Source organism: Mustela lutreola, chromosome 8 (assembly GCF_030435805.1).
Source record: "Mustela lutreola isolate mMusLut2 chromosome 8, mMusLut2.pri, whole genome shotgun sequence".
Taxonomy (NCBI): domain Eukaryota; kingdom Metazoa; phylum Chordata; class Mammalia; order Carnivora; family Mustelidae; genus Mustela; species Mustela lutreola.
The window spans coordinates 52,599,179-52,626,353 of record NC_081297.1 but is presented as its reverse complement, the minus strand read 5'-3'; the positions used below and the strand labels follow the sequence as shown (position 1 = coordinate 52,626,353).

Here is a 27,175-nt window from a genome sequence, read left to right as displayed (position 1 = left end):
CCTTTTAATGTACTGTTGAATTATGTTGCCTGACATTTTATTGAGAATTGGATGTTGGCCTGTAATTTTCTTCACTTATACCATTCTTATCTAGTCTTGGTATCAGAGTAATGCTGGCCTCAGAAAATGAGGTTGGAAGCATTCCCTGCTTTTTAATTTTTTGGAGAAGTTTGAGAATAACTGGTATTCATTCTTTTTTTAATCATTAGTAGCATTCACCTGTGAAGCAGACTTTTGTTCACAGGGAAATTTTTGATTACTGATTCAGTCTTCTTACTAATAATCAGTCTGTTCAGGTTTTTCATTTTTTCATGACTCAGTTTTGATAGGTTATAGGTTTTAAAAAAATTATTCTAGGTTGTCCAATTTACTGGTATATAATTGCTCATAGTAGTCTCCTATTATCCTTTGTCTTTCTGTAGTTTCAATTTTAACTTCTCTTTCATTTCTGATTTTATTATGGTCCTCTCTTTATTCTTGGTGATACTAGCTAAAGGTTTGTTAATTTTGTTTATCTTTTCAAAACCATCTATCAGTTGCATTGATATTTTCTATTGTCTTTTGTTATTACTTTTATTCTAACTTTGGTCTGCATTTGATTTTTTTTTTCTTTAGTTCTTGAGGTGTACAGTTAGGTTGCTTACTTGAGATCTTGCTTGTTAATATAGGCATTAATTGCTATGAACTTCCCTCTTAGAATTTTTTTTATTGTTTTCCATAAGTTTTGTTATGTTGGACTTCCATTTTCTTGAAGTATTTTTCTTTTGATTTCTTCTTTGACCCATTAGTTGTTCAGGAGCATGTTTTTTAATATCCACAGACTGCTGAATTTCCAAAATATCATCTATCCTGAAGAATGTGTGCTTGAGAAAAATGTGCATACTTTTTTTTTTTTTTAAATAGACTGTGCTATAAGTATTGTATAAGTGTAATGACCATCTGGCCTAACATGTAGGTTAAGTTTAATGTTTCCTTATTGATTTTCTATGGGTGATCTCTCTATTGGTAAAAGTGAGGTATTAGAATTTCATACTTATTGAATCACAGTTGATTTCTCCTTTTAGGTCTTTTTTTTTTTTTAAGATTTTATTTATTTGCCAGAGATAGAGAGAGAGAGTACACACAAGCAGGCAGAGAGGCAGGCAGAGGCAGCGAGAGAAGCAGGCTCCCCGCCGAGCAAGGAGCCCGATGTGGGACTCGATCCCAGGACCTTGGAATCATGACCTGAGGCGAAGGCAGCGGCCTAACCAACTGAGCCACCCAGGCGTCCCTCCTTTTAGGTCTATTAATTTGCTTTATATTTTTAAGTACTTCTTAGTTGGGTGCATAAATATTTCAAAATGTTATATCTTTTCATTGGATCACTGTGTAATGCCCTCCTTTGTCTCTTACCTCTGACAAAATAGACCTTCAAACAAAGACTGTAAGAAGTATGGCTACCTCAGCCTTTTGTTGGTACCCATCTATCCAATTTAAGTCTGTGTGTCTCAAGTGAGTCTGTTTTAGGCATATATAGAGAAGTCTTATTTTTTTATTTCTTTTAACCACTCTGTCTTCTGATTTTAGAATTTAGCTCATTTACCATTAAAGTAGTTACTGATAAGTATGGACTTTTGCCATTTTTTCTTTTACTTGCTTTTTGGCTGCTTTTTAGTTCCTTTCTTCTCTTGCTCTCTTCCTTTGCAATTTGGTGACTTTATTGAGTGGTACATTTATACCTTTTTTAATTTTGTGGTTACCATGAGACTTCCAACAGTCTATTTTATGTTTGTACTGAAGTTATTATAAGCTTATCTAAAGCTCTACATTTTTACTCTCCCACCTGTTCCGTGTTTTTGAGGTCACATTTTGCATCTTGTGTGTTCCTTAACTAAGTATTGTAGTTATTTTTACTGCTTTGTCTTTTACCCTTCATACTAGCTTTATAAGTGACTAATGCACTGCCTTTTCTTTATATTTACCTTTACCAGAGATTTATACTTTTATATTTTTTCTTGTTCCTAGTTAGTGCCCTTCCTTTTCAACTTAAGGAAGTCTCTTTAACATTTTTTTTCAAGAGCCAGTTTGGTGATGATAAACTCCATTAGTTTTTGCTTGTCTGGAAAATTTTATCACTCCTTGAATTGTCTCAATTCTGAATGTTTGCTGGGTAGAGTATTCTTGGTTGGCAGAGATTTTTGTTGTTGTTTCTTCACCTTTTGGCACTTTGATTATGTTAAGCCACTCCCTCTGGCTTGCAGTTTCTGCTGAAAATTTGATAGTTTTATGGGGGTTCCCTGTACAAAACAAGCTATTTTTCTCTTGTTGCTATTAAGATTATCTCCTTGCCTTTAATTTTTTTACATTTTAAATAGAATGTGTTTGGGTTAGGTCCTTTTTAGTTCATCTTATTAGGAAACTTCTGGGCTTTCTAGATAAAGGTTTCCTTCCTCAGGTTAGAAAAGTTTTTAGCCATTATTTCTTCAAAGAAGCTTTCTTCTCCCATCTCTCCTCACTTCTCCTTGGGTACCCCTGTAATGGAAATGTTAGTCCACTTGATGTTGTTCCATCAGTCTCTTATTTTCTTTCTTGTTGCTGCTCTGATTGGATGTGTCCCACTGCCCTGATTTGGAGTTCATTGATTTGTCTTCTGCTTCCTCTATTCTGCTGTTCAATCCCAATAGTGTCTTTTTCACTTAAAATATTATATTCTTCAGTTCCATGATGTCCCTTTGGTACCTTCTTATATTTCCCAACTCTTTGTTGAAGTTCACAATGTCTCGAGTTGGTATCTTGTCTTGAGTTTGGTATCTCTATACCAAATAGTATTTTTATATTATTATTTTGAATATTTTATTATATAACTTACCTCCATTTCATTAACTTTTTTTTCTAAAGCTTTTATCATATTTTTTTGTTTGGAATATACTCCTTCATTTCTTCATTTTGTTTGACTCCCTGTGTTGGTGTCTGTATATTAGCTGAAACAGCCACCTCTCATAATCTGGAAGGAGTGGCCTTGTGTAGGAAATGAGCCTTATTGCTCAACACTGCCATAACTCTCAATTGTCTCTCAGAACTATGTGATTGTCCAAGCAACCTACTTTATTTTTATTACTTCCCAGTATTTAAGGGTGTGCTACAACATATCAGTGTCCCAAGGGGATAATATCTAGATTCGGGCTGATTATAAGCCATATCCTCAAGCAGCAGATTTTAGAGTATGCAAATATATACAGTCTTGTGTGCCACAAGTATAAACCTTGTTGCCCACTGTAGCCAAGCAATCTGGAGGTTGCCTGGCCATCACAAAAATGAGGACTTCAGACAAGTGTATAAGCTCCTTTCTGAGAGATCACAGTGAGCTGAAACGAAGCAGAGGAAGAGTATAAAGATTTTACCCACCAGCCTCCATTCCCTGAGAGCACTTTCATAGGCCCATCCCTCAGGCCAAAACTCCTAGATAAAGCAAATAGACCTCTTTCACAGAAAGAGGATGTGTTTCCATCTGCTATCAGTTCAATGCCCTGGGAGTGGTTGCTTGCCAAGAACTGTCTGATTGTTATAGTTCCATGGGACCCAGGAACCTCCACCATGCCAGAGCCTGGCAATCAGGAAGTATCCCCTGGTCAGCTATGGCAAAAGCTGGGGCTCCTGACATGCGTAAAAACTCCCTTCTGGAGGATATTAGGCTTTGCGTTCTCTCCCCATTGTGGGTTGCTCCACCAGGAGTGGGGTTTAAGGTGAGATTGTGTCCCAGTTTCCCCTACCCACTTTAACATGTAGGAGTTGCTAAGCCAGCCTTGATGTTTTGTTTAAAAAACTATTCCATAAAATATAAGATGAAAACAGAGAGGAAGGCAAATCACAGGAGACTCTTAACTATAGGAAACCTGAGGGTTGCTGGAGGGGAAGTGGTGGGGATGGGATAAGTATATGATGGGCATTAAGGAAGACAATTGAAGTAATGAGCACTGGGTATTGAATGCAACTGATAAATCACTACATTCTACCTCTGAAACTAAGAATAGAGTATATGCTAATTAAATTGAATTTAAATAAGACATTTAAAAAAGAAACCGTACCATATATAGCCGCAGACTTGATGTGTCCATGAAGGATATTCCTATTTCATCTTGAGCCAGAACCCCTAAAGAAAGAGTCTACTTTTGAACCCACTGCAGTCGGGTGTATCCATAATAGTTTTGACCAAGAATTATGGTCATATTTGTTGTTTGGGGGCTGATTATATAATTGCTAGTGCAAACCCCTCCAGAATTATCTTTCACTGCACTTCAGTCTTGGTTATGGTAAGAGGAAGACCCAGAATTGACACTTTGATGAGGATATAGCCTGAGTAAGACATAAATCTTTGTTGTTTTAAATTACTGATAGCTGAAGTTTGTTTATTTATCTGTTTATATTTTTAGCCTACTCTAATACAGAGTTCATCCCATCAGATCACAAGTGGGAACATCTCTTGGGCAAAGACTGTCTTACTGATATATGTATCACCAGGGTTTAGTATACACCCTAACATATAGAAGTTATTCAACATTATTTTGATAACTGAAAAAGAATCTTTATCAAAGCAACATCAAAATGAAGTACAATACCTAAAATTTTAGGAAATAGTTTATAAACAGCACTGTAAAATTCTGTAATTTACAGGAATCTACTCAAATGTTTAACTTAGAAATCTGATCAAAAGAAGTTATTATATGGGTCCGTAAAACAGATTCAATGAATTATGATTATAAATTTTGTCTAGACCATCCATTAAGCAAATACAACAGTTGGCAATTCAAAGTCCTAGCGAAAAGGTTACTTTAGTGATTTACAGTGCATTTCAAGTCTCCAGAGATTCTCACTTTAATATTGGTGCAATGGTTATAATTCTACATCCCTGTCTTCTTCAAGAGGTCTATGCTTCATCAGATACATAAGACTTTTTTCCTTGTTTTTATCTTAGTACAAAAGTTCTTCCCTATGAATGTGTATAACAGATGGCTTTTGATGAGTGGTATTGTTTCCCCCAGAATTTCTTATATAATACCTTGTGAAAACTACTACCATCAGCTTATTTGACTTTTAACTATAGAAATATCTAACCTTTTTTTGGTGGCCCTAGTTCTTTAGCCCTTGTAACTGTACATGGATGATTATAGATGCATGTAGCATTGAACATAATATTTCTTCTAAGAACATCAACTATGCAGCCATAACACTTGAAGAACAAATAACATGTCAGTATTAGAACTTTCTGAGAAAATATTACAGAAGATACATTTACACTGTAATGGTTATATGGCACCTAGAGATTTTCCACTTCTTCTGAAACAATATATTTCATTAGAAAGAGTATACACTTTGAAATCAGATTTGTGCTTGACCTTTGTCACTTACTAATTATGTAGCTTCAGGAAAGTTAATTTCCTTAAACCTCTTTTTCTCATCTGTACTAAGGAATAATAAGGCTTTTAACGCTAGTGTGATAATGATTAGAAATATTTTGTTGAGATGATATACCATAGTACCTGGCAAAAGTTGTCACTCATCCAAAGACAGGTACTATCAAGATAATTGCTATCTTATATTTTCTTTCCATTTTTTAATACTGTTGCAAATAAAATTCCCAAGTGTATTAGGATGTAGGAGGTCAGACTTTTGTTCTATTCAGGACTTTGATTGGACAATGTCCACTCACTTTATGAAGGGCAACCTGCTTTACTCAAATTTCACTAATTTAAATGTAAATCACATCTAAAAACACTGTCACAGAAATATCTAGAATAATGTTTGACCAAATATCTGAGCACTGTGGCCCAGACAAGTTGACAGACAAGATTACCTGTCACACCAACTAATTCCTTGTCCTTCACTTTGACTTTCTGAACATACAATTCTTATACTTTACCACCTTGTGAATAAACAAGTTTATCTGATGACTAAGCAACAGCTATAATACTTGTTAAATTGCTCTCTAGTGAAACTTGAGATCCTAAGATAACCATTTCTCTTATAAAACCTACTAAGAGGTAGTTGACATCTGCATTTTGAACAGAGATTAGTCTATTTTCATGATTGGTTTATAGAACTCCTATTTTGCACTATATAACAAGAGAAAAGGGAAATGCTATGGAAAATCCAGTATTCCTATTCCAAAGTAAAAGATAAGTGAAATCATTAGCAAGACTCAACAGAAGTGACATACATCTAATTATGCATAAGCACTGGATGGCACCATCAATACCCTGTCCTCATTTTAGCAGAACTCACTCAGCAGCATTCTGGAAGAGCACAACATGCTCTGTAAACATTCATCATGAGACAGAGTTGGTATACATTTGTGAGGATAAGGCTAAGAGAACCCCAGTGAAGAAGAAATCAAAGGATGGTAGTAGGTTTATGAAGCATGGGGGACCTTGACATTATTGCGCAGCAACCACGAGTGACTATGGTGAGTGGAAAATCACCTGTTTCATCCTGACAGTGTCTTTATCTTTTTGGAATCTCAGTAACTTCAGAAGGCTGAACCCTTTGTGAGAGTTTCCTGGTACTACCAAAAATAATTCTACTCTAGATTTTCTTAGTCCACTGATAGGAATACTTCCCCTTCATGCTATGACACTTTTTGTATCAAATAGCAATGTGATAGAACTTCACTAAATAGGGTCTCCTTTTGCCACTATATAGGCGAAATGTCAACTGGTCAAAAGTTAACATTAATAGCTTTCATCTTAAACCGTACGCTCCTATAAGAAATCCTCAAAGTTAAAATGTGGAGGCAAATAGTTCACATCTATGTTATATATGCAAGGGTGCTCTCAACAAGTTGATTTCACTTGTGAAATTTAATCTCAAACAGTGGTTGACTCTCTGCCAGACATTTGCCTTCAGTAATCTCACAAATCAATCATATGTTGTAATTGAAGTTGGAGGCTGAGATTTCTAATCATGATACCTGTTTAAATTTTTCTGACTATCAGCCAAAGTGTCTGTGGAGAATGTTCAATTTTATTTCTTTCAAGATAAAATAAAAGCATCTGGGTATATGAATCCTAGAAACAGTCTGACCAGATCAACTCTCCCTACAAGTATTCCAACAGTCCTTTCAAGAATAGGTTATTTTAAAGTTGCAAAGTAGAGATTGTCTTCAATTATTTTCAAATATCCTTTGAAAATGAATTTACACTGTCTGGTATTACCAAGTTTGTCTCTCACTCCTGTTCTCTTCCCAGTCCTGTTAAAAGAAAACTAAGAGATTCAAAGTGAAGGTAAATATGTTTGCCACCAGAAGAGAATAAGCAATAAAAGATAGAGTAGTCCACAGTAAGTAGAACCTCAACAGAATAGCCCTTTATTGACTTCGGGCTAATCCCACCATAAATCATGGAAAGCCAACACAGTTGCTTAATATAGGAGCAAGACCCAATAATACTGAATCACAAGAGCTGAGAGTACATTCAACAGCTAAGTAACTCTGATCTTTAACAAGTTCAGTATTAAACATCATTAGAAATGGAATTCCCTGTTTTAGTATAAAATGTTTAGTATAAATTCTTCTTTGTTTTAATTTGGGAATGTGAGTTTTATACCTTTTCAAATGAGGGACTAATTTTTAATATACATTAATGATTTTTGGAAGTATTCTTTTTTTTTTTTTTAAAGATTTTATTTATTTATTTGACAGAGAGAAATCACAAGTAGATGGAGAGGCAGGCAGAGAGAGAGAGAGGGAAGCAGGCTCCCTGCTGAGCAGAGAGCCCGATGCGGGCCTCGATCCCAGGACCCTGAGATCATGACCTGAGCCGAAGGCAGCGGCTTAACCCACTGAGCCACCCAGGCGCCCTGGAAGTATTCTTTTTAAAGATTTTATTTATTTATTTGACAAAGAGAGATCACAAGTAGACGGAGAGGCAAGAGAGAGAGAGAGAGAGAGAGGGAAGCAGGCTCCCTGCCTCACAGAGAGACCGATGAGGGACTCGATCCCAGGACCCTGAGATCATGACCTCAGCCGAAGGCAGTGGCTTAAACCACTGAGCCACCCAGGCGCCCTTTGGAAGTGTTTTATAAGCTTAAAGCATTAATAAATTTGAACAATGTTGTAGGTTTCCAGTATTCTTATTTGATGGCCACCATTTTAAAGTATTTTTCATTTAAGTAGTTATTGCTGTGGCCCCTACATAAAATCCTTCTTTCCCTCTCCCATTTTGTAACTGGTAGAAGACTTTAAAATGACTTAAAAGTCTAATCCAAAAAGCTTTGTTTTCTTATGATAGTATACCCTCAGATACAATTCAGTTCAGTCTTTAGTTACTATATATTAAAGAGACAAATTGAGTAAATTGCCTTTGAATGGCATCAAAATCTGTTATCGTTGAGTTTTAGGAGGGCTGTGGACCATGCAGTATTAAACTGTCAATGTACTCTTATGACACCAGTACACATCTCTGTCTACCACTTCTGTACATGACAGTGATTTACTGACTTTGTGTCTACTTGACTATGAACTCTTAGACATCAAAGGGCCATGATTTTTTAAAATTTGTCTACCTGAAGCCTACCACAACATCAAGCACATGACTACATATCAGACATGCAATTTATCTTTACAGAGTAAATGAACACATGAATAGACAAGCTCCCCTAGAATGGAGCTTGTTAATTCTACTATATTCTTGTTTTATTTAAAGATTTATTTTAGAGTGAGGGAGAACAAAAGCAAGGGGGGCAGAGGGAGAGAGAATCTGAAGCAGACTACCCATTGAGCGTAAAGCCCCACACAGGGCTTGATCTCAGGACCCTAAGATCATCACTGAGCCAAAACCAAGAGTCAGAAGCTTAAATGACTGAGCTGCTCAGGCATGCTATTCTTATTTTTTAAATGTCTCTTATACTGCATTTTACTTTAAAGAGATGCACATTGTACAGTATTTTCAATGTGTTCCCAATGACACCATCCAACGAGGAGGCAAGTTTTAAGAATATGAAAGTAAATCATATTCAACTAATGGAGTGTGAACTTCTAATATTTTTTACAAATGTCATGCTCAGAAAGAAGTTAAAGTCCACTTTATCTGGTAGGTTCTATGTATTTGTTATATCAATCAATAGCCCAGGTTCTTGGAACTCTCTTTCTGCGTTTGCTCAAACTCTGCGTTCTTTTAGTTTTCCAGTCACTCTGCACATCTCTTGTTCCTCAGCTCACACCTTCTTGTACATTACCTGCTAAAATGTATTTGATCCTCTTCTCTTTCAACATACTCCTTCTAAGACAGCCTTCTCCATCAGTTCCCCATCATCTAGGGGATAACAATTCCCAAACTTCAGTCTTCATCTCTAGGACTGTATATTAAACTGTCCACTAGATATCTTTATCTCATTATGTCCTTATCAATATTAATATCACCATAAAGGCTAGGCCAAAAGTAGAAGTCTTTGGGAAATTTTCCCTTTTACAGAATTCTTATAGTTAATGAATTACCAAACCCTATTGATTTCACTTTCAGGGTGTCGCTTTCCTATCTTCGTTCAGGCCTGTTTTCTCACATTCTTCTCAACTCCTTACAGTTGACACATGGCAGACAAATAGATTTTCTGAAGTGTGAATCAGACCCTTTTCTCTCAAGGTTCTTCAGCGGTTTATAATTTCTTAGAGAATAATGAATAACATCCAAATCTTTTAGCATGGCTTTTAGAAGACTGTTAAACTCAGTGGCCATGACTCCCCAGATACATGTTTACCCCATGAACTGATTTCTATTCCATGAGCCAAGACAGGCTCTTCTATACCTCTGTGCCTTTGTACAAGCTGTTGTTTTGTTATGGTAAAGTGAACTAGCCAACTCTGAATTTCTGCATATCCTTTAAGTCATAAATTGAGGACTCCACAAATGAGGAATATACTATTTCCCAAGGCAACCCATTTAGCATCACCTACAGCTGACACCACAGGAGTTATTCCTTGCCCTTAATTGTATTCCTTGTGGCCACAAAGAACAAGTCTAATTTTTTCTTTAATATGATAGATCTTCAAATAATTTAAAACATGTTACTCCTAGTGCTTCTATTATTTGAAGTAAATATCCACAAAGTTCTTTAGATTGGCCTCTTATTTTTTCCTAGCCCACTAAAAGTTGGCATCAAGAACTTTACTGAGTACCCCATGAGGGTACTGATCATGAGGTCTGACCATGAAAGAGTGAAGCTTGACTCTGCCTTTTGTATTACACACACCTCACAACCAACTCTCCATTATTCAGCGGTAGATTGCACAACAAGGAGGTGGGATTCACTCTCATCATAGAGAGAGCCGGGAATTAGGCCCCAGCTTTATTTCCCTATACAATCTCACCACCATTCATAAAGCATTTGGAATTCTGAGTCTGGGGGAAAATTATCTTTTATTTTTCAGCTATACTTTCATCCTGTTGTCTATAGTAAGAAAATGAAATTGGATCTGAAATCAGTATGAGTTTTAGATTCCATAGAAAATGTATGAAGGATAGAGGAGAGAAAGAACCATGAGGGAAGATTACTGATAGTTCTTCATAGGACTGTCACTCACCATAGGAAGAGGAGAAGGCATAGAACCACCACCAGCTAGGTTTCCTTCAACTTTCCATTATCCTCTCCAAACCATAGGAAGAGAAGACATAGAACCTCCACCCGCTAAGGTTCCTTGAACTTTCCATTATCCTCTTCAAGTCCCATGAGGTACTGTTCTTTTATTAAGGCATGCCAGATGACCAAAAACAGATGAGAGTATTGTTGCTCCCAAGAATAGTTACCTCTGAACAAATATCAAACTCTGCGGGGTTAAAAATATATCCCTAACATAATTTTAATCCTCAGCCCTCGGATAAAAAAAAGAGATGTTACCTCCCCACTTAATTCCCAAGACATAAGCAAGAGCCTAAAGATGTACCTCACAGTTGCTAATGAAGTTCTGCCATCCCCAAACTAGATTCTATTACAACATGTGAACATTCACAACTAATTAGAAGATTATAATCACAATATTCATAATAATGCCTAGAAATAAACACCTGGCTCAGAAACTATAGAAGCACTTAAAGGAACTTCAAAGTACTTGTATGTTGCCTATTTTTTATTTTAATTGTAAAACTATAGGCCAGGTTTTGGAAATATAGTCTTGTTGATATATTTTTTTAAGTCTTCACTTTAATTTCCAATAACTCTCTAAAGAAATACCAAGGGAGACACTCCTGGCCCCATTAAATTATTAAGTAAGCAGCTCTTACATTTGAAACACCAGGTTTAAATGTTACTTTTACTAGTGCTACTGCGTGGAAACCTATTCTACCTACCTACCTATGAGCTCATTATCTAGTTGAGAAAAAACCCTTCCATATATTAATTCATTTCTGTCCACATCTCTTTAAAAAAATCTTGATGTTATCATAGTAATTATATAGTGCCTTAAATACTTTTCCAAGTGTCCCTACCATTTGAGATTTTAAATCTTTTCTAATATCAGTGTCACTCAAATCTACCTTTGTTACTACAGTAAAAACTTTTTACTTACTCTTAATAAACATGAAGTTCAAGACATTTTACTGCATTTAATTTTCCATTAAAGGACCTAGACCTAGGGTGCCTGGGTGGCTCAGTGGGTTAGGCCTCTGCCTTGGGCTCAGGTCATGATCTCAGAGTCCTGGGATCAAGCCCTGCATCAGGCTCTCTGCTCACCAGGGTCCCCCCTCTCTATCTGCTTCTCTGGCTACTTGTGATCTCTGTCTGCCAAATAAATAAATAAAATCTTAAAAAAAAAAAAAAAAAAGGACTTAGACTTAGTGGATATTAATGCAATACATAAGACATACTTTTCCCATACTTTTCCCACAGTTGTCTCCATTTTGCCTACTGGAAACTTCATTCTTCTATGTACTCAGGACAAAAATTTAAGTCAGTTGTGATATGCCTCCTCTGACCCTTCCAATTCTAAATTCAACTAGTTGCCCTTGCTCATTCCACTCCAGCCACACCAGCATCATTGCTGTCCTGTGAATGTGGGATTCCCCCAACAGCTCCTGGATAGGTCCTTTGTATCTATTCTTCCCTTTATCTGGAAAGCCTGTCCTCTAGGTGGCCATGTGCCTCATCCCCTACCTCCTGCAAAACCTCAGGCAAATATGCAAGCTCCCTTGCTCAGCACTCTCCATTTCCCTCAGCCTTTCCTTTCTTCCATAACACCTATCATCATCTACCATACTATCTACTTCACCCACTTATTTTTGTCCCCCTCTGTGTGATAGGTAGAATTCTAGAGACTTCTGTCCCATTACTGAAATAAACACTAACCTCAATACTGTTGTGAAAGGACTTTGCAAAGTCATGAAAGTTGCTCACTGGCTGACTTTCACATAAGACGATCACCTGGCCCTCAGAAGCAGAAGAGTAAGGCAGAAGAGAGCACGTACAAGGGCAGAGAGATCCAAGGCATGGGAAAGACTCCACATGTCACGGCCAGCTTGAAAAGGAATGAGGGTGAACAGGAGAGCAGACATTCTGACGGAGGTGCGAGAGGCTCCTGGATGATAGCTACCAGAAAAATAGAAATCTCATTCCTGCTCTTACAAGGGATAGAATTCTGTCAACACCCTGAATGAATTTAGAAGCAAATTCTCCCTGTACAGCCTCCAGCAAGAAAAACACAGCCCTGCTGTGAAAAGATGAAACACCCCATATTTTCAACCTTGTGAAACCCAGAGCGGAGGGACATGGAGCCAGGCTGGGGCCCAGTCTTACCTACAGAGAATAAATGAATGTAACGGTAAATCCCAGAATTTGCAAAGGCAGCAAGCAAAAACTAATACACGCTATGAGGATATATAATCGATGAGGGCACGGATCCCCATCTTGGAGTTTTCTTCATGCTGTGTTGTAGAACCTAGAATAGCACCTCACAACACAACAGACAATAAATACTTGTTGAATGAATAAATGTACACAGTATACTCATTCTTTCCAATGAAATCTATATTTTACAAAATGATAGAATTTTTTTTACCCCAAAACATAGAAAAAAAAATATTAAAAATGTAACAGGTAAATTGATTTGAAAATGGTGTAATCAGTAGATTATATCTCTGCAAGCTAGTGGCGGCTGGCTACCACTGCCTAAAGTACTGGTTTTCAAAATGCACGTTGTAACACAGAGGCAGGTCATGAAATTAGTTTATGGGGTTGAGATAGGTAAGAAAGAAGGAAATAAAACAAAAAAAAATTAGAATTTTAATTTTAGTGAGGGATGTATATGTGTCTGTGTATGCACATTGGATCACACTATAAGATGTATTTCTTACTGCAAGTACTGTCAAAATAATTGGAAAACAAGTGTCAAAAAGGTCACTGTACTCTGTGCTGTGGACCAGGAGGCAATTTAGGGCTTGACCAGAGGTGAGATGAAGACAAATGAATGGTGAATTTGTCTGTTAAGAAAGGGCTGATCAGGAAAGAACTATACTATCCTGAGTCTGTGATTAAATTTCCAAGGCAAGAGAGAGCGCTATGGTTGAAGAATTCACACAAATTGCACCATCTTAAGGTGAGGAAATGAACTTTTTCCTCTTGCTCCATGTTTTTTGTTTTATTTGCTTTATTTTGGGGCTTTTTTTTTTTTTGCCTTGGGGTTGGAATAGTGCCCCTGGACAGTGTTCAGGTCCACCCCTCGCCCCATCACAGAACAGTCACTGAGTTTTAGTATAAAATCCAGCAGCATCTGGAAGAGGATGCCTTGAGGCTTTAATCAGTAAAGCATCCTAAAATGCTGTTTCTTTTCTCCCTTGGGGAAAGGAGTAAAAACCCAAATACTTAATCTATCTTCTAAGATTAGCCAGTTATTAGTGTCGTATAAATTTAGCTGGAAAGGAAGTTAAAAATGTCCTTGGCACATGGAACCAAAAAATAAATCCTGGTTAAAGGAACTCAAAATTGAATCTAACTCAATCTCCTCATTTATTTTGCAGATGAGGAGGCTGAGCTAAAGGTTTATACTATCCCCATTATTATAACAATGTTACTCTTATACTTATCCATGATTCCAGTGTTGTCAGTGGACTGCATATGGATAACAAGAATAATGCAACTGTACAGTGTTCATTCCCCCACTCTAGGGCATATGCCTGCTTGGCAGGGACCATGCCATACATCTTTGTACTCTCATTAGTGCCTACTGTGGTTTTGGAAATTAAATAAGATAATACCTGCAATACACTTTCTACAAGCTAAGTAAATGCCTTCATATATGCTTTTGTTGCTTTGATTATAATAAGAGCTTTGTTATTACAGGAGGTTTATGCATAGGAAATTCTTAATACCTGTTGATTTTCTTTGCATTATTCACTAAAATGAAATCATATTTTATGCACTTAAAATCCACTTAGACTTGAAGAGATTTTAGAAAAATAGAGTTCTAATCTGCTTGAGGCACTTTAAGTAAATTAGTAAAGATGAAAGACTTCCAATTAGTTAAAAATTACCCAGAAAATGTCTTAAGTATATGAAAAGTAAATAGACCTAATCACATCTCTATGTGATTCATTGAGATGAAATATCTAATGAAAATACAGACTCTTGCATACTCTGAAGGTCATCTTTCTTTAGGGAAGAACCAGACTTAAGAACTGAATGACCATTGGTGTTTGGAACCCAAAGCCATGGCCATGAGCTGTGAATTCTAAAATCAAAATGTGACTTCCTTTAGGAGATGTTTCACAGAGAAAGAATATCAAAACATTAAAAGAAATGAATCAGAGTCTATTTTTGCTAAGGATCCAACAATGTTATCAAAGATTTTTTTCTCAAATCTTACAAGTTCTATATAGCACCTTTCACCCCTGCTACTTTCATATTATATAATTAGTGTATAATTATGTGCTCTTTCACACTGGAAAGAATATTCTTTTATTAATGACTCTTTGAAAAGTTCTTTATTATTTATCTTTGAAAGTGAGTTTGAAATCAAAGGGCTTTCATGACTTTAACTTTGGAGTTCTTAAAATTAATACAATAGGTGGTTACAGAGATCATAACCAGTCCTAAATTTCCACCTTTAAGGTAAGAAATAATGTTCAGGAAACAAATGTTGCATCCTCCTTTCCCTCCCAATTAAATGTTTGGGATACTGAAGAACATGATTGCAAAATACTGATATTCCAGCAAGGGTTGTCTTATTCTTTGCCTTTTCTCCCTTGTTGGGACAAATAGAAAATGGGATCAGAATAATAAGCTTCTTGAATCTGGTACAAAGACAGAAAGGGGATATAATTCACATTTATAGTAGGAAGTACAATGTAAATTCCAAATTAGTCTTAAATGAGGAATTCACCCAGCCCATAATCTGTAGTCAATTCTGGAAAGTACCACCACATCTCTGCTGAGGCTAAGCAAGTCTCATTGCTGTTTTTGGCTGACTGCTTTTTTTCTAACATTCGGCTTACTGGAGCACTCCAGATTGAATATGGGCAATTAAAAGGAAGGGTGTACATTATTGCAAATTTTAATCATTTCTCGAGCCATTTTGCTTGCAGTGATAATCCCACAAGACCAACATATCTTGCATAAGAAACTCAGTTGGCTTTTGGCTTCGAGCAGCTCTTAGGTTACTTTGTAATCTATTCATGCTTAACTTCTGGACTTTCCCCATTTGTGACTGGAACCTGCCAAATCAGGGCTGCAGTGGCTGCTTGGCTTGCCACGACTATGGCTAACTTATTTAAGGCTGACAAAGGAGCAATAATGCCAATGAAATGAATAATGATCAGAATTCTTCTTGATTATTTTGCTGCTATTTATGTGGGGCAGGAGCTACCTCTGTCCAACACTTCCGCGGTGTACAAAGTAATACTAGCCAGAGCTATTTCAAAAATTTGTATCTCCTATACTTTTTGTACTATTTCAGTGGAGAAAGCAGAAGTGTAATAACCTGATGACCTTGGAGACTTTGTTTTTTGAGGCCTCAGGGAAATTGCTTATCATCCTGAAACACTCAAAACACTCCACAAATTGCTTATCATTTTGCCTAGCCATTTGGAATACCATAACGTCCCTTCAGTTGGAAATCTCTATATACCTTCTTTCTCACCAACAATCTTTTTCTTGTAAAGAAAACAAGAGATAATAATTTACTTTGTACTCAAGAAACTTTGTCTTCGAGGATCACTGGTCTTATATATGATGATTTTTCCTTATTCTAAATGAGAATCACAGACTCCAAGTTGGAAGGAATGTTTGTGTTTATTTTTTTTAAAGATTTTATTTATTTATCAGAGAGAGAGAGAGGGAGAGAGAGCAAGCACAGGCAGACAGAATGGCAGGCAGAGGCAGAGCAAGGAGCCCGATGTGGGACTCGATCCCAGAATGCTGGGATCATGACCTGAGCCGAAGGCAGCTGCTTAACCAACTGAGCCACCCTGGTGTCCCCGAGTTGGAAGGAATCTTAAAAGTGATTTAATAAATACCTCTGGTGGGGGGTCGGGGGAGTAGGAAGAGGGTGGTTGGGTTATGGACATTGGGGAGGGTATGTGCTATGGTGAGTGTTGTGAAATGTGTAAACCTGACGAGTTACAGACCTGTACCCCTGGGGCTAATAATACATTATATGTTAATAAAAAATTAAAAATTAAAAAAATACTTCTGGTGGAATGAGCCCTTTCTACATTATCTTCAGGGAGGCCCTCCCTTAAAAGCTCTTCTTCAGGGCAAAAGATAAATAAAGAGGAAATACAATCTACTCTGTGTGGCCTAACACTTTATAACGGAAACGAACGGGAGGAACTAGATGATGGTCTTCCTCTCTCACAAGTTCTCAGCCTCTCATCCATCTTGTTTAATTACATGATGAAAACCACTTAAATGTGAAGCATTGCAGAGACTGAATTTTAAGTTTGGACCCTGAAAATGTGGCACAGTAAGGAAGGAAGCAGCACTTCTTACACAATTTACTGTGGGAATTTAGATCACATGGTCTTGACCTTTTCATTTCAATGATCCAGAAAGTTAAAGATAACTTTAAAGGTCTACCTAATATGAATAGAATGATAGGAAGCTTTCCTCACTATTACTTAAGAATAAGTTAAATTATCTAGTTTAAACTGCAGGTTAAGAGATTGGGTTCTGGAATAACACTGCTTGGTTTGAACCCTGGCTTCCTTGTTCATTGGCTGTATGACCTTGGGAAGTCACTGAAGGTTTTGAAACTTTGGTTTACTCATCTGTAAAAAGGAGATAATAATATTATCTTCCTCACTGGGCTGTTAAGAGGATTAAATGAGCTCATTCACATGAAGTACTTTGTTCAGTTTATGGCATATGTTTTAAGTATCCAATAAATGTTAGCCTCCTCATGTCCATTGAAGTAATAAAAAACAGAGTTTAGAGTGTAGTTTTTGTTTTTTAATTTGCTTCAGAATCTCAGATCTTCAGTGAATTTCCATGAGTGCTATTTTGGACTAAGAATTTATAGTGTTAGGAAAGGAAATATATTCATTCTATAAATAACTTATAAGGAAATTTTATATTGCCAAGGTTGTTTTTAATAAATCAATATGGTTTATATCATGTGCTAACTGAATAATACAATTATTCTAATTAACTGATCATGCATTCTGTGGGTTTTGGAAAAGTATGTCAGCATTTAGCCAACAAAGAGAGTCATGAATAATAGGATAAAATATAAAGTTATTATTTCTGCTATTAGAAACTTAGTTGCTTTTGTGTATGTCTGAATAGCCAATGTGATCAACATGTTATTCAACAGACTGAATTATATATCTGATAGGATTCAAAAATAATTCTCTTGAATATGTCCAGAGAGGTTTAAAAAAAAAAAAAAACTGCCATTATGAAACAGTATGGTAAGTTAACTCGTCTCTGGTCTTATGTTACTTTTTATAAAATAAAATCTTATATCATTATTCTATTCTAGTCCCCAATTATCCAGTTCTAATCAATAGTCTGCTTTCCCCTCAAAGCAAATAGCAAAACAAGACAGAACTTTCATTTGCTGATTCTACAGAAAATTTAAATGCTGCCCATCCAGAATATCCACGGAGCTAATTAGGAAATCAAAGTTTAAAGCTAACCATTTTCACTTCTCTCCCATGTCCCAGAAGTCAATCATTGCAAGCTGAAATATATCACTGTCCGAAGAGTATTCTTTTCATATTGGCCCTGAGATTTAGAAACTCTTCTTCATAACTCATTACAAGGTTAACCATTAGAAAACCATTTATTGACCCAGAAATCAGGAAGATCAAAATAATTACTTTCATAAAAATGAAAGACTCTTAGTTGGGAAATTGTATTGAGTCATGTATAAAATAAATTCTTTTTTCTTTCCCCCAGAATATATTCAAATTACTGTCCGTTAGAAGAATAAGAGATTGGGGTCACCTTCTCAGCATTTAACATGCATCTTCAGGGGGTTTCTCATCACTGTCAGTATCTCATGAAGGGGAACACACAACATTAATTCATTAAATAACATGACAGTTGATGGCAATCTACAGAAGATGCTATTCTGAGTAAAATTAAAATGTGTTGTGAAAAAAAATGAATTAGGAAGAAAATGGAAGGGTGTAGTATGGAAAACTATACTCTTCGTTGTACAACCATCACTTAACAATGTTACTGTGCATGTCCACAGTCTATGAATTCAGAGACATTTTTGCTTTCCCAAGCTAGCTGTCCACTTACCCTAGTTGTTTTCACTTTATTCCCAGAGGAACAGCTCCATCCTTTCCGATCTGGAAGAACTTTACATTCCTCTCCCTCAAGACATGGCTGCATATGGCACCACCATTTCTGTTCCACTATTGAAGCTACAGGAGATTTAAAAAAAAAAAAATCAATTCAGTGTTTTCTATTTGGGCTAGTTAATTCTCTGTGTGCACTTTTAAAGAAGAACAAAGGACACCGATTTTTCCCAATAGTGGTGAAGACTGGGTTTTGAAGCATGCTTCTCCTTTTGTCCAAAGGGGCTAAATCCTTCTAGATTTTCTGACTAAAAGAATTTTTATTTTAAATTTTCATTTATTGTGGCAAGAACACTGAACATGAACTCCAGCCTCTTAACAAATAATATTGTTAATTAGAAGCACATTATTGAAGGATATTTTCCTGTGAATGTACAGGCTTCATGAAAACTAATATAGTGGGAAGAAACTTACGTAGACATATGCATGCACTGATTCACCTAAATATATAAGACAATGAACCTACTCCCAGTTTAGAATCAACATTTTAGAATTAATGTAATACTTCCCACAAGTAGGCTAAAATTAGAATATTAGCATTAATGTAATTTTTTTTTAATTGTGGGCAGTAACCATCATCACAAGGAATGAGCCATGCTAATAGGAATACTTAAATTATTTTTTATGGTAAGAGTAATTAAGTAGACCCATACAAAGATGTATGTCCTATTGTAATTAGGTGAACCCTCTAATAAAAAAATTAACATTTTGATGGATCTCCATAAAAATCAATATTTCATATTAAGTCAAATTACAAATTCACTTATCTGTATGGTGCTTATATTTTCATTCTTAGGAACCACCCATGGGTTTACATCATCATACTGTTTAAGCCTCTATTTTCTCTTCCCAATTAATTTATACACACACACACACACACACACCTTTCAGTGGTAAATTAGTATTTGATGGTATCAAAGTAGGAAGCACATGGACTTGTTGGAACCTCCCTAGAATGCCTTTCGTTATAAAACTGAATAAGGTCTTAGACCTCCTTCTAGAGGATTTTAGATTTCAGAATGCCCCTCCCCCTGATCAATAATCTCTCATCAAGCACATGATTTATGGTATGATCCCTCAGGGTTGACCACAGTCAACAGTATTATAGTGGATTTCCAGGTCTACCCAGTCCCCAGCTATATGACCACCATGAGCAATGGAAGAAGTCGTACCATCCACACAAGATGGAGCTGCTCGCGTGGTGCCTGCCACCTGCCCGGGGAAGCAGGAGCACTTGACTGTTTGTGATCGCTCTTCTATCTTGTTCTTATTACAGCATCTGTGGAGTGCCACCACTTCGCAAGTGCCCGTTTTAACATGATGAGCTACACAAACAAAAATAAGAGATAAGACAACATTGAGAAAGCTTTGGCTTCTCCTCCCCCTTTAAAATGAGATGTACATTAAATATAGCTCTATAACAGATTCCCCCATGCATGAAACTAGAAATACAATGATGCTCACTCCATAATGCAGATTTGATTTCTTTTCTAAATGTGCAAGGACCATTTCTATCAGTAAATGCTTGGTGAAGCAGGAACAATTAGTGACCAGATTAGAATGAGCTGTAAAACAGTCTGAAATATAGAGACAATATGTGGCATCATCAAAAACCACTACTTATTTGCATATGACTTTTTTGTCCAACATGTTAATCAAAGAAAGGCAAACCCTTTGACAAGGTGCCCTGCAATGGTGCAAAAAGCAGACCTATTCTCAAAGTGGTGGGTTAGGGGAGGGTTAAGGTTATGTTTTTCTTCTAGGGGTAAGCACAGAAGCCAGACAGGGAACCTCTTTTCAGGAAGCAAGGAGGTAAAGGGTGGAACCCTCAGTATTCCTCTGCCCAGTTTCCCTGGGAATTAACTAACGGGATTCTTGAAATTGCTGCCATTTTCCTAGAAGTCCCAGGCAGTTTCAGCCCCTAAAATCTTTTCTTCCCATCTTGCCACCAACAACCATAGCCAGAATGTGGATGGATTTATATCTAGCCTGGGAGACCCATCCAATAAGCTGCAAGGCTTCCCCCACCCAGCCACTTAACCTGGCAGTAAGGCTCCTGAATGGTTGGGTACTTGGGACTTGTGGACCTCACTTATCACATTAGGGCAGGTTTTTAGTTTGCCTTCTTTTTCTTTCTTTTTTTGGGGGTGGGTGTAGCATTTCATCTTCAAAGTATTAACCCTACTTTGGAACAATAAAGTAGAAGTTTCATATGCTAAAAATAAGTTTAAAATCAAATATCTTTTGAAACACAATCCTTTCAGAAATTTTTAAAAATGTGATATAAAAACCAGATCTGAAATTATTTAATAATACAAACATATTGAGGCCCATTTTGTAGAGATCAATACATCATATATTTATATTAATCTTCCCCTTGGGGATGAATATTACTGTGCAAACAGGTTAGACATCTTCCTTAGATCTTGTAAGAGAGAAAAAAATCACACATATTGTCCATTCCTCCATGCAAGACCAAGAAACTTGGGTGTGACATATGACTTTGACATGGGATCCTTGAACTGTCAAGAGATACCATTTCCAGTGCCGCAAAGATTTTCCCACCACTGTAGATACAAATGGGGATTTCTCTGTGTTTGATTCAAATACAAGTCTATCTCTGTGAAAGTTAAAAGTTTGAGAGTCAGACTCTTGTGCTCTAGAAAATATTTTCTTAGCTAAGGATGATTCGGTTTGGTTTAATTTATTGAGTGTTTTGCATTATATTGTACAAGTCATTATGCTAACTGTTTGTACCGTACTTAATCACATTTTAATTGAGTCAATATCACACCTCAGGTATGGTTCTGAGTACTAGGGATATAACCATAAAAAGGAGGGACACAGTGCCTACCTTCAGAGAGGTCATATTCCTGTGTAGAAAACAAATTATAAACCCCTGTGAATGCTTAAAAAAAAAACTAGATTTTAAGCTTCTGGAAGGAACTGCAGTAAAGAGAGATTAAGCAAGAGGGAAGGAGAGTGTATTTTTATGAGGGCCAGAGAAGACCTCTGTAAGGTCATCTGAATGATGACCTGAGATGAGAGGGAAGCATCCATTATGAGGATCTAAGAAAGGAAGAGTATTCCAAAGAGAAGGAGCAACAAATGACAGGGAGCTGAAATGGGGAAATGTGTGGTGTATTCCTAGGACAGTCTTGGTCATCTGGGTGGCAATGGCGTGGTTGAGCAATTGCGAGGTCTAGGGAACTGTGTTCAGAAATGTGTCTTCTTCAATTTCTTTCATGAGTGCCCTCCAATTGCACTACTGGGTATTTACCCCAAAGATACAGATGTAGTGAAAAGAAGGGCCATCTGTACCCCAATGTTTATAGCAGCAATGGCCACAGTCGCCAAACTGTGGAAAGAACCAAGATGCCCTTCAACGGACGAATGGATAAGGAAGATGTGGTCCATATGCACTATGGAGTATTATGCCTCCATCAGAAAGGATGAATACCCAACTTTTGTAGCAACATGGACAGGACTGGAAGAGATTATGCTGAGTGAAATAAGTCAAGCAGAGAGATTCAATTATCATATGGTTTCACTTATTTGTGGAGCATAACAAATGACACGGAGGACTTGGGAGATGGAGAGGAGAAGGGAGTTGAGGGAAATTGGAAGGGGAGGTGAACCATGAGAGACTATGGACTCCGAAAAACAATCTGAGGGTCTTGAAGGAGCAGAGGTGGGAGGTTGGGGGAACAAGGTGGTGGGTATTAGGGAGGGCACATATTGCGTGGAGCACTGGGTGTGGTGCAAAAACAATGAATACTGTTACACTGAAAAGAAAAAAAAATGTGGGAAGGTGGAGTAGGGACTGGTAGGCTATAATAAAGGAACTGGATTTTACTCATGTCACAAGGGAAATACTCTGGGTAGATATGACACCTCATTAAATGCTTTAGAAATTTGCTCAGACTGCCTTTAAAGAGTGGGTTGAAGAAGCAGGAGGGAGAGGAGGAAGACCAGTCATGAAGAGGCTGCAAGAGCCTGGGGACAGAGGATGACTAAGGCTACACTAACAACAGCAGAGCTGGGGAGAAGCAGCAGATTAGGAACAGTCCTCTGCAGAGCTGGTTTGACTTGCTATTAGCCTGAACATGAGCTCTGTGGGAAGGGGGAATGGGGTCACTCCTCAGTTTGTCCTGAGCAGTTAGAAGTGGGTGGTTCTGCAAACTGGTGTTTGCCAAAGAGGAGGTGGATAGGGGGTGGATAAAAAAGGTGAAAAACACATTGATCATGATGAGCCCTGATTAATGGGTAGAACTGCTGAATCATGATATTGTATACCTGAAACTAATATCACATTGTATGTTATTTATACATGAACTCTGCGGGAGAGGGGGCAGGGGGGTAGTTTTGGCAGATAGAAAAGGCCTGGGAATAGGGAGTTTGGCAAAAGCTGGGTTGGGTTAAAATACCTGTAGTTCTGTGCTGTCAGTGTTAAATTTGAGACTATTAAAAGGCACCCAAGTAGTGATATAAATCGGCAGCAACATTTGTGAAATGGAGCTTTGAGAAGAGACTTCGGGTGCAGATACACACTTAAGAAATCCAGGCTTGGGGTGCCTGGGTGGTTTAGTGGGTTAAGCCGCTGCCTTCGGCTCAGGTCATGATCCCAGGATCTTGGGATCCAGCCCCGCATGGGGGCTCTCTGCTCAGCAGGGAGCCTGCTTCCTCTTCTCTCTCTGCCTGCTTGTCATCTTTCTCTGTCAAATAAATAAATAAATAATTAAAAAAAAGAAAGAAAAAGAAATCCAGGCTCACAGGTGATCACAGACTGAACCACAGACTGAACCAAATAATCTTGAAAGATTGCCAAAAGAGTAGAAGGGAAACAGTTCCTTCAAACCTCAGTCTGAAATGGGGAGCCAGCAATAGAGACCAGCAAGGAAATACCAGCACATGAGGAAATACAATGAGAACATGGGATGAAAGCATGGAAAACCAAAAAATAAAATGTTTCAAGAAGGAGTGATCCATCAGCTGTGGGGGGTGCTGCTGAAAGGTTCAATAAACAAAGAGAAGTCCCTGTCCATTAAAAAAGTAAGACCATGTACTAATGAAGAGCATAGCCTTTAAAACCAGAGTAGCTGCATTCAAATCTGAACTCCTGCTAACAGCTGCGTGACCTTGGGCAAGTTATTTAGGATCTCTGAGTAGCATTTTTTTTCCCCTTTCTAAAAGAGGAATATTAATAGCACCATCTTTACAGGGTTGGTTTGAGGATGAAATGAGTTATTAGGCCTCAAGTACTTAGAGCCCCGCCTGCCTCATAGTAGGCTCTCTGTATTAGCTATGGTTGGCATTTGATCACAGTAAAAATCATTTTAGTGGCGTGATGAAAATAAAAGCATGATTAAAGTAAGTTTCCTGGAGAATGGGATGTAAAACTGGGCAATTATACAAATTTCCTCCAAGAAGCTTTTCTGTTAAAGGAAGAAGGATGCAAGCAATAGCCAGAACGAAGCATGGTGTCAAGGGAATCTTTTTTAATGAATGCCGTAACGGCGTGCTTGCTTGCTGGAATGATCTGGTAGAGAAATGCGCACTATAGGAAAGAAAATAGGTAATTACAAAAGAATGTTCTTGAGAAGGAAAAAGGAATTGAGATTCAGGGCACTTGGGGGGTTGACAATAAACTGATGTGGAAATAATCCATTTTAACAAGAGTAAAGGTGGGATGTGTAGCTACAGAAGCAGGTAGGTGTGAATGGATTAGGTGGTGAGGAGATGAGGCAGTTTCTTATCTGATTTCACCTATTTTTTCTATGACATATGAGAGAGGACTGAAAAGAAGAGAGCAGATATAAAACAGGTCTCTCAGAAAGAGGCAAAGTAAGTTTCCTGGGACGAAGTGGTGGGATCGCCTGCAGGGAGCTGGCTGGAACACACTAAACAGCAGAGGATGGGAAAAGGTGGGGCATTTCAGAGCAGTGTGAGATGAACATCTCTTTGACCATTACTGGGGATACTTGGAATTCTGATAGTGATTTAGGGAAAGAAAGCTGTAGGCCACGAGGTCAGTCCTACCAATCTTTGGAGAGAATCCAGGCTGACGACGAGATTACTAGGGCTTCTTGAGATACTGATGCTATTCAGCCCAGCACTTAGCTGAGACAGCTCTGGGGACAGCCTGAGGTGGCAAGAGTTCTGTTCTCTTTCACAGTATGGCAGCACCCGGGAGGACACAGTGACATTCCACTGACCTCTCCCCTGGGAGGAGAGGCAGTTTCAGCACCCACAAAGGCCATTTCACTACTTGTTATAAGGAGGTTTTATCACACATTGGAAAGGAATGGGCAGGTGAAAACTCTGCATCTGGTTTCCCCTTGCCAATGCTAGTACCAAAATTCATTTCTACCTTTCTTGAAGTATAGAAGGATAAAGCAGTTGTAGTAACCATTGATAAACATTAGTGCTGTTCACCAAATATTTCTGGCTCTCTCCCTTCTGGATACATGGTAATATTGCACTTCTTCACTCCATTAACCTTAAGTGTGGTCACATGACTTGCTTTGGCCAAGGAAGTGAAAGCTGAAGTAACAAAGGTCACTTATGAGCAATAGCAAAGGATATCAGTTTGTGTGGCTGCTTAAGAGATAGTGTGTGAGTCACCACATTTTCCCCCACCAGCCCAAGCAACCAAGTATTCCTGATCCTAGAAACTATATCAACCGGAGTCCTCCACTGAAGAGACCTGAAATAGAGTTTCCACCAACCATGATGGACCTATGAATGAGAAATAAGCCTTAAGCTGTTATAAGCCTCTAAAATTTTGAGGTGGTTTTTGTTACTGTTTCAAAACTTAGCTCACCTGAGGACATAGAAATACTTTCTACTGCTTCCTAGCTTGTTTAGTAGGATATATTTTTCCCAAATGCATTAAGTAGAGGATAAGCCAGTAAAGCATGGTATTTCAAAATATATTATTCTAGCTTGTGTAAGTCCATGCAAAAGGAATGTTTTTAAAAAACGTTTGGAGAAAATGTTTGGGATGTCTGGGTGGCTCAGTTGGTTAAGTACCTGTCTTGGGCTTGGGTGATGATCCCAGGATCGAGCCAAACGGGGGCCCCCATGCTCAGCAGAAAACCTGCTTCTCCCTCTGTTTGCTGCTCCCCCTGCTTGTGCTTTCCCTTTCTCTCTGACAAATAAAATCTTAAAATAAAGGAAAATGTTTATATCGTTTAAAGAAATGCAAACAGTCATTCCACAATTGGATACTTACTTTGGCTAAGTTTGGTTTGCGAGGACTCTTGTGAAGAAAGTATGCTTTCTAGTTTGAGGAGAAGGGAGGAAAGAATGATGCCCATAAGGTGTAATGAAGAGGAGGGTAAAGTAGGAGCTGCCCAGGGAAAACTGACAGACATGTCCTCCTCTTCAGAGCACATGATACTAAACGTGAACAGATTAATAATGAAGCTGACCAGGAAGAGCAAGCCTGACAGACACAGGTTTTGCTGCCATGACCTTTCCCTTCATTGAAGAAAGAAAAGAAAATGTACAGGCGTACAGGTAGAATTCCTGGTGAAAAATGGGACTTAATAAAAAAAAAAAAAAATCTCAGCCTCTGTTCTTACTAAAACTGAAGTTGAAAGCTTTTTTGTGGAGGAATGAGAGAGGGATAATCTTTTTAAAATAGAACAGATGATAGGTAAGTAGATGGATGGGTAATATTATCCTCAAAGAGTTTAAGGCATGGGTAAGAAGAATATTGACTTCAGTATGTTTTAATATATGCCAAGTGAAACAAGATACCTCAAAACAGAGAACTGAACCTTCTAGCAGAATTTAGTTCACCTGAGCAAGGCATAAGTGTACATATGTAGAGTGTTCTTTCTTGTCTACGTATCTTAACTTCTTAGGATAACCAGATTCTTGTAGACAAAGACTAATTTTTCATGTAAACTGTTCAGCATGTGGTATGTGTTTAATAAATGGTAAACACGCAATTTAAGAAGGTAAAACTAATTCCTGTGGTTTTCTTTTAAAAGGTTAATGAGGCTGTAGGAAATTCCAGCAGTTACTGCAATTCTCTATATAGATTCAGACAGAGCTCATGATAAACTAAACTAATCAAATATTAGGGCTTTCCAAATTAACAGAATAGGCTTCACAGACAGTTAGCATCATATTAAAATGATGCAAGAACCCCAGGAGAAGATTTAAATGAAAAAAGAACAAACAAACAATTTTCTTCATGTCACAATTCCCAAGTCATTAACAAATGAACAAAAACCACCTTTCTTGTTGTCTGTGTCGTTGCCTGGATGTGATGCATGAACACCAAGGGTTGCCTCCTACATTTTTGTGAAAGGACGGGAGAGACACAGAGGTTTAATTCTTATAAAAATGGGGATACAGAGGGGTGCCTGGGTGGCTCAGTGGATTAAGCCACTGCCTTCCGC

At 37.7% G+C, this 27,175-nt stretch overlaps 1 protein-coding gene across 1 annotated transcript in view; it reads right to left on the bottom strand.

Moving 5' to 3' along the window:
• TAFA2 (TAFA chemokine like family member 2) overlaps window positions 1–27,175 on the bottom strand; it is a 495,186-nt gene that overhangs the window by 36,587 nt on the left and 431,424 nt on the right. Inside the window, exons 3-4 of the mRNA XM_059184766.1 lie at window positions 19,934–20,086; window positions 18,703–18,827 (exon numbers count right to left, since the gene is read on the bottom strand). Of these exons, the coding sequence (XP_059040749.1) occupies window positions 18,703–18,827; window positions 19,934–20,086 (278 nt within the window). The remainder of the gene's footprint in view (window positions 1–18,702; window positions 18,828–19,933; window positions 20,087–27,175) is intronic.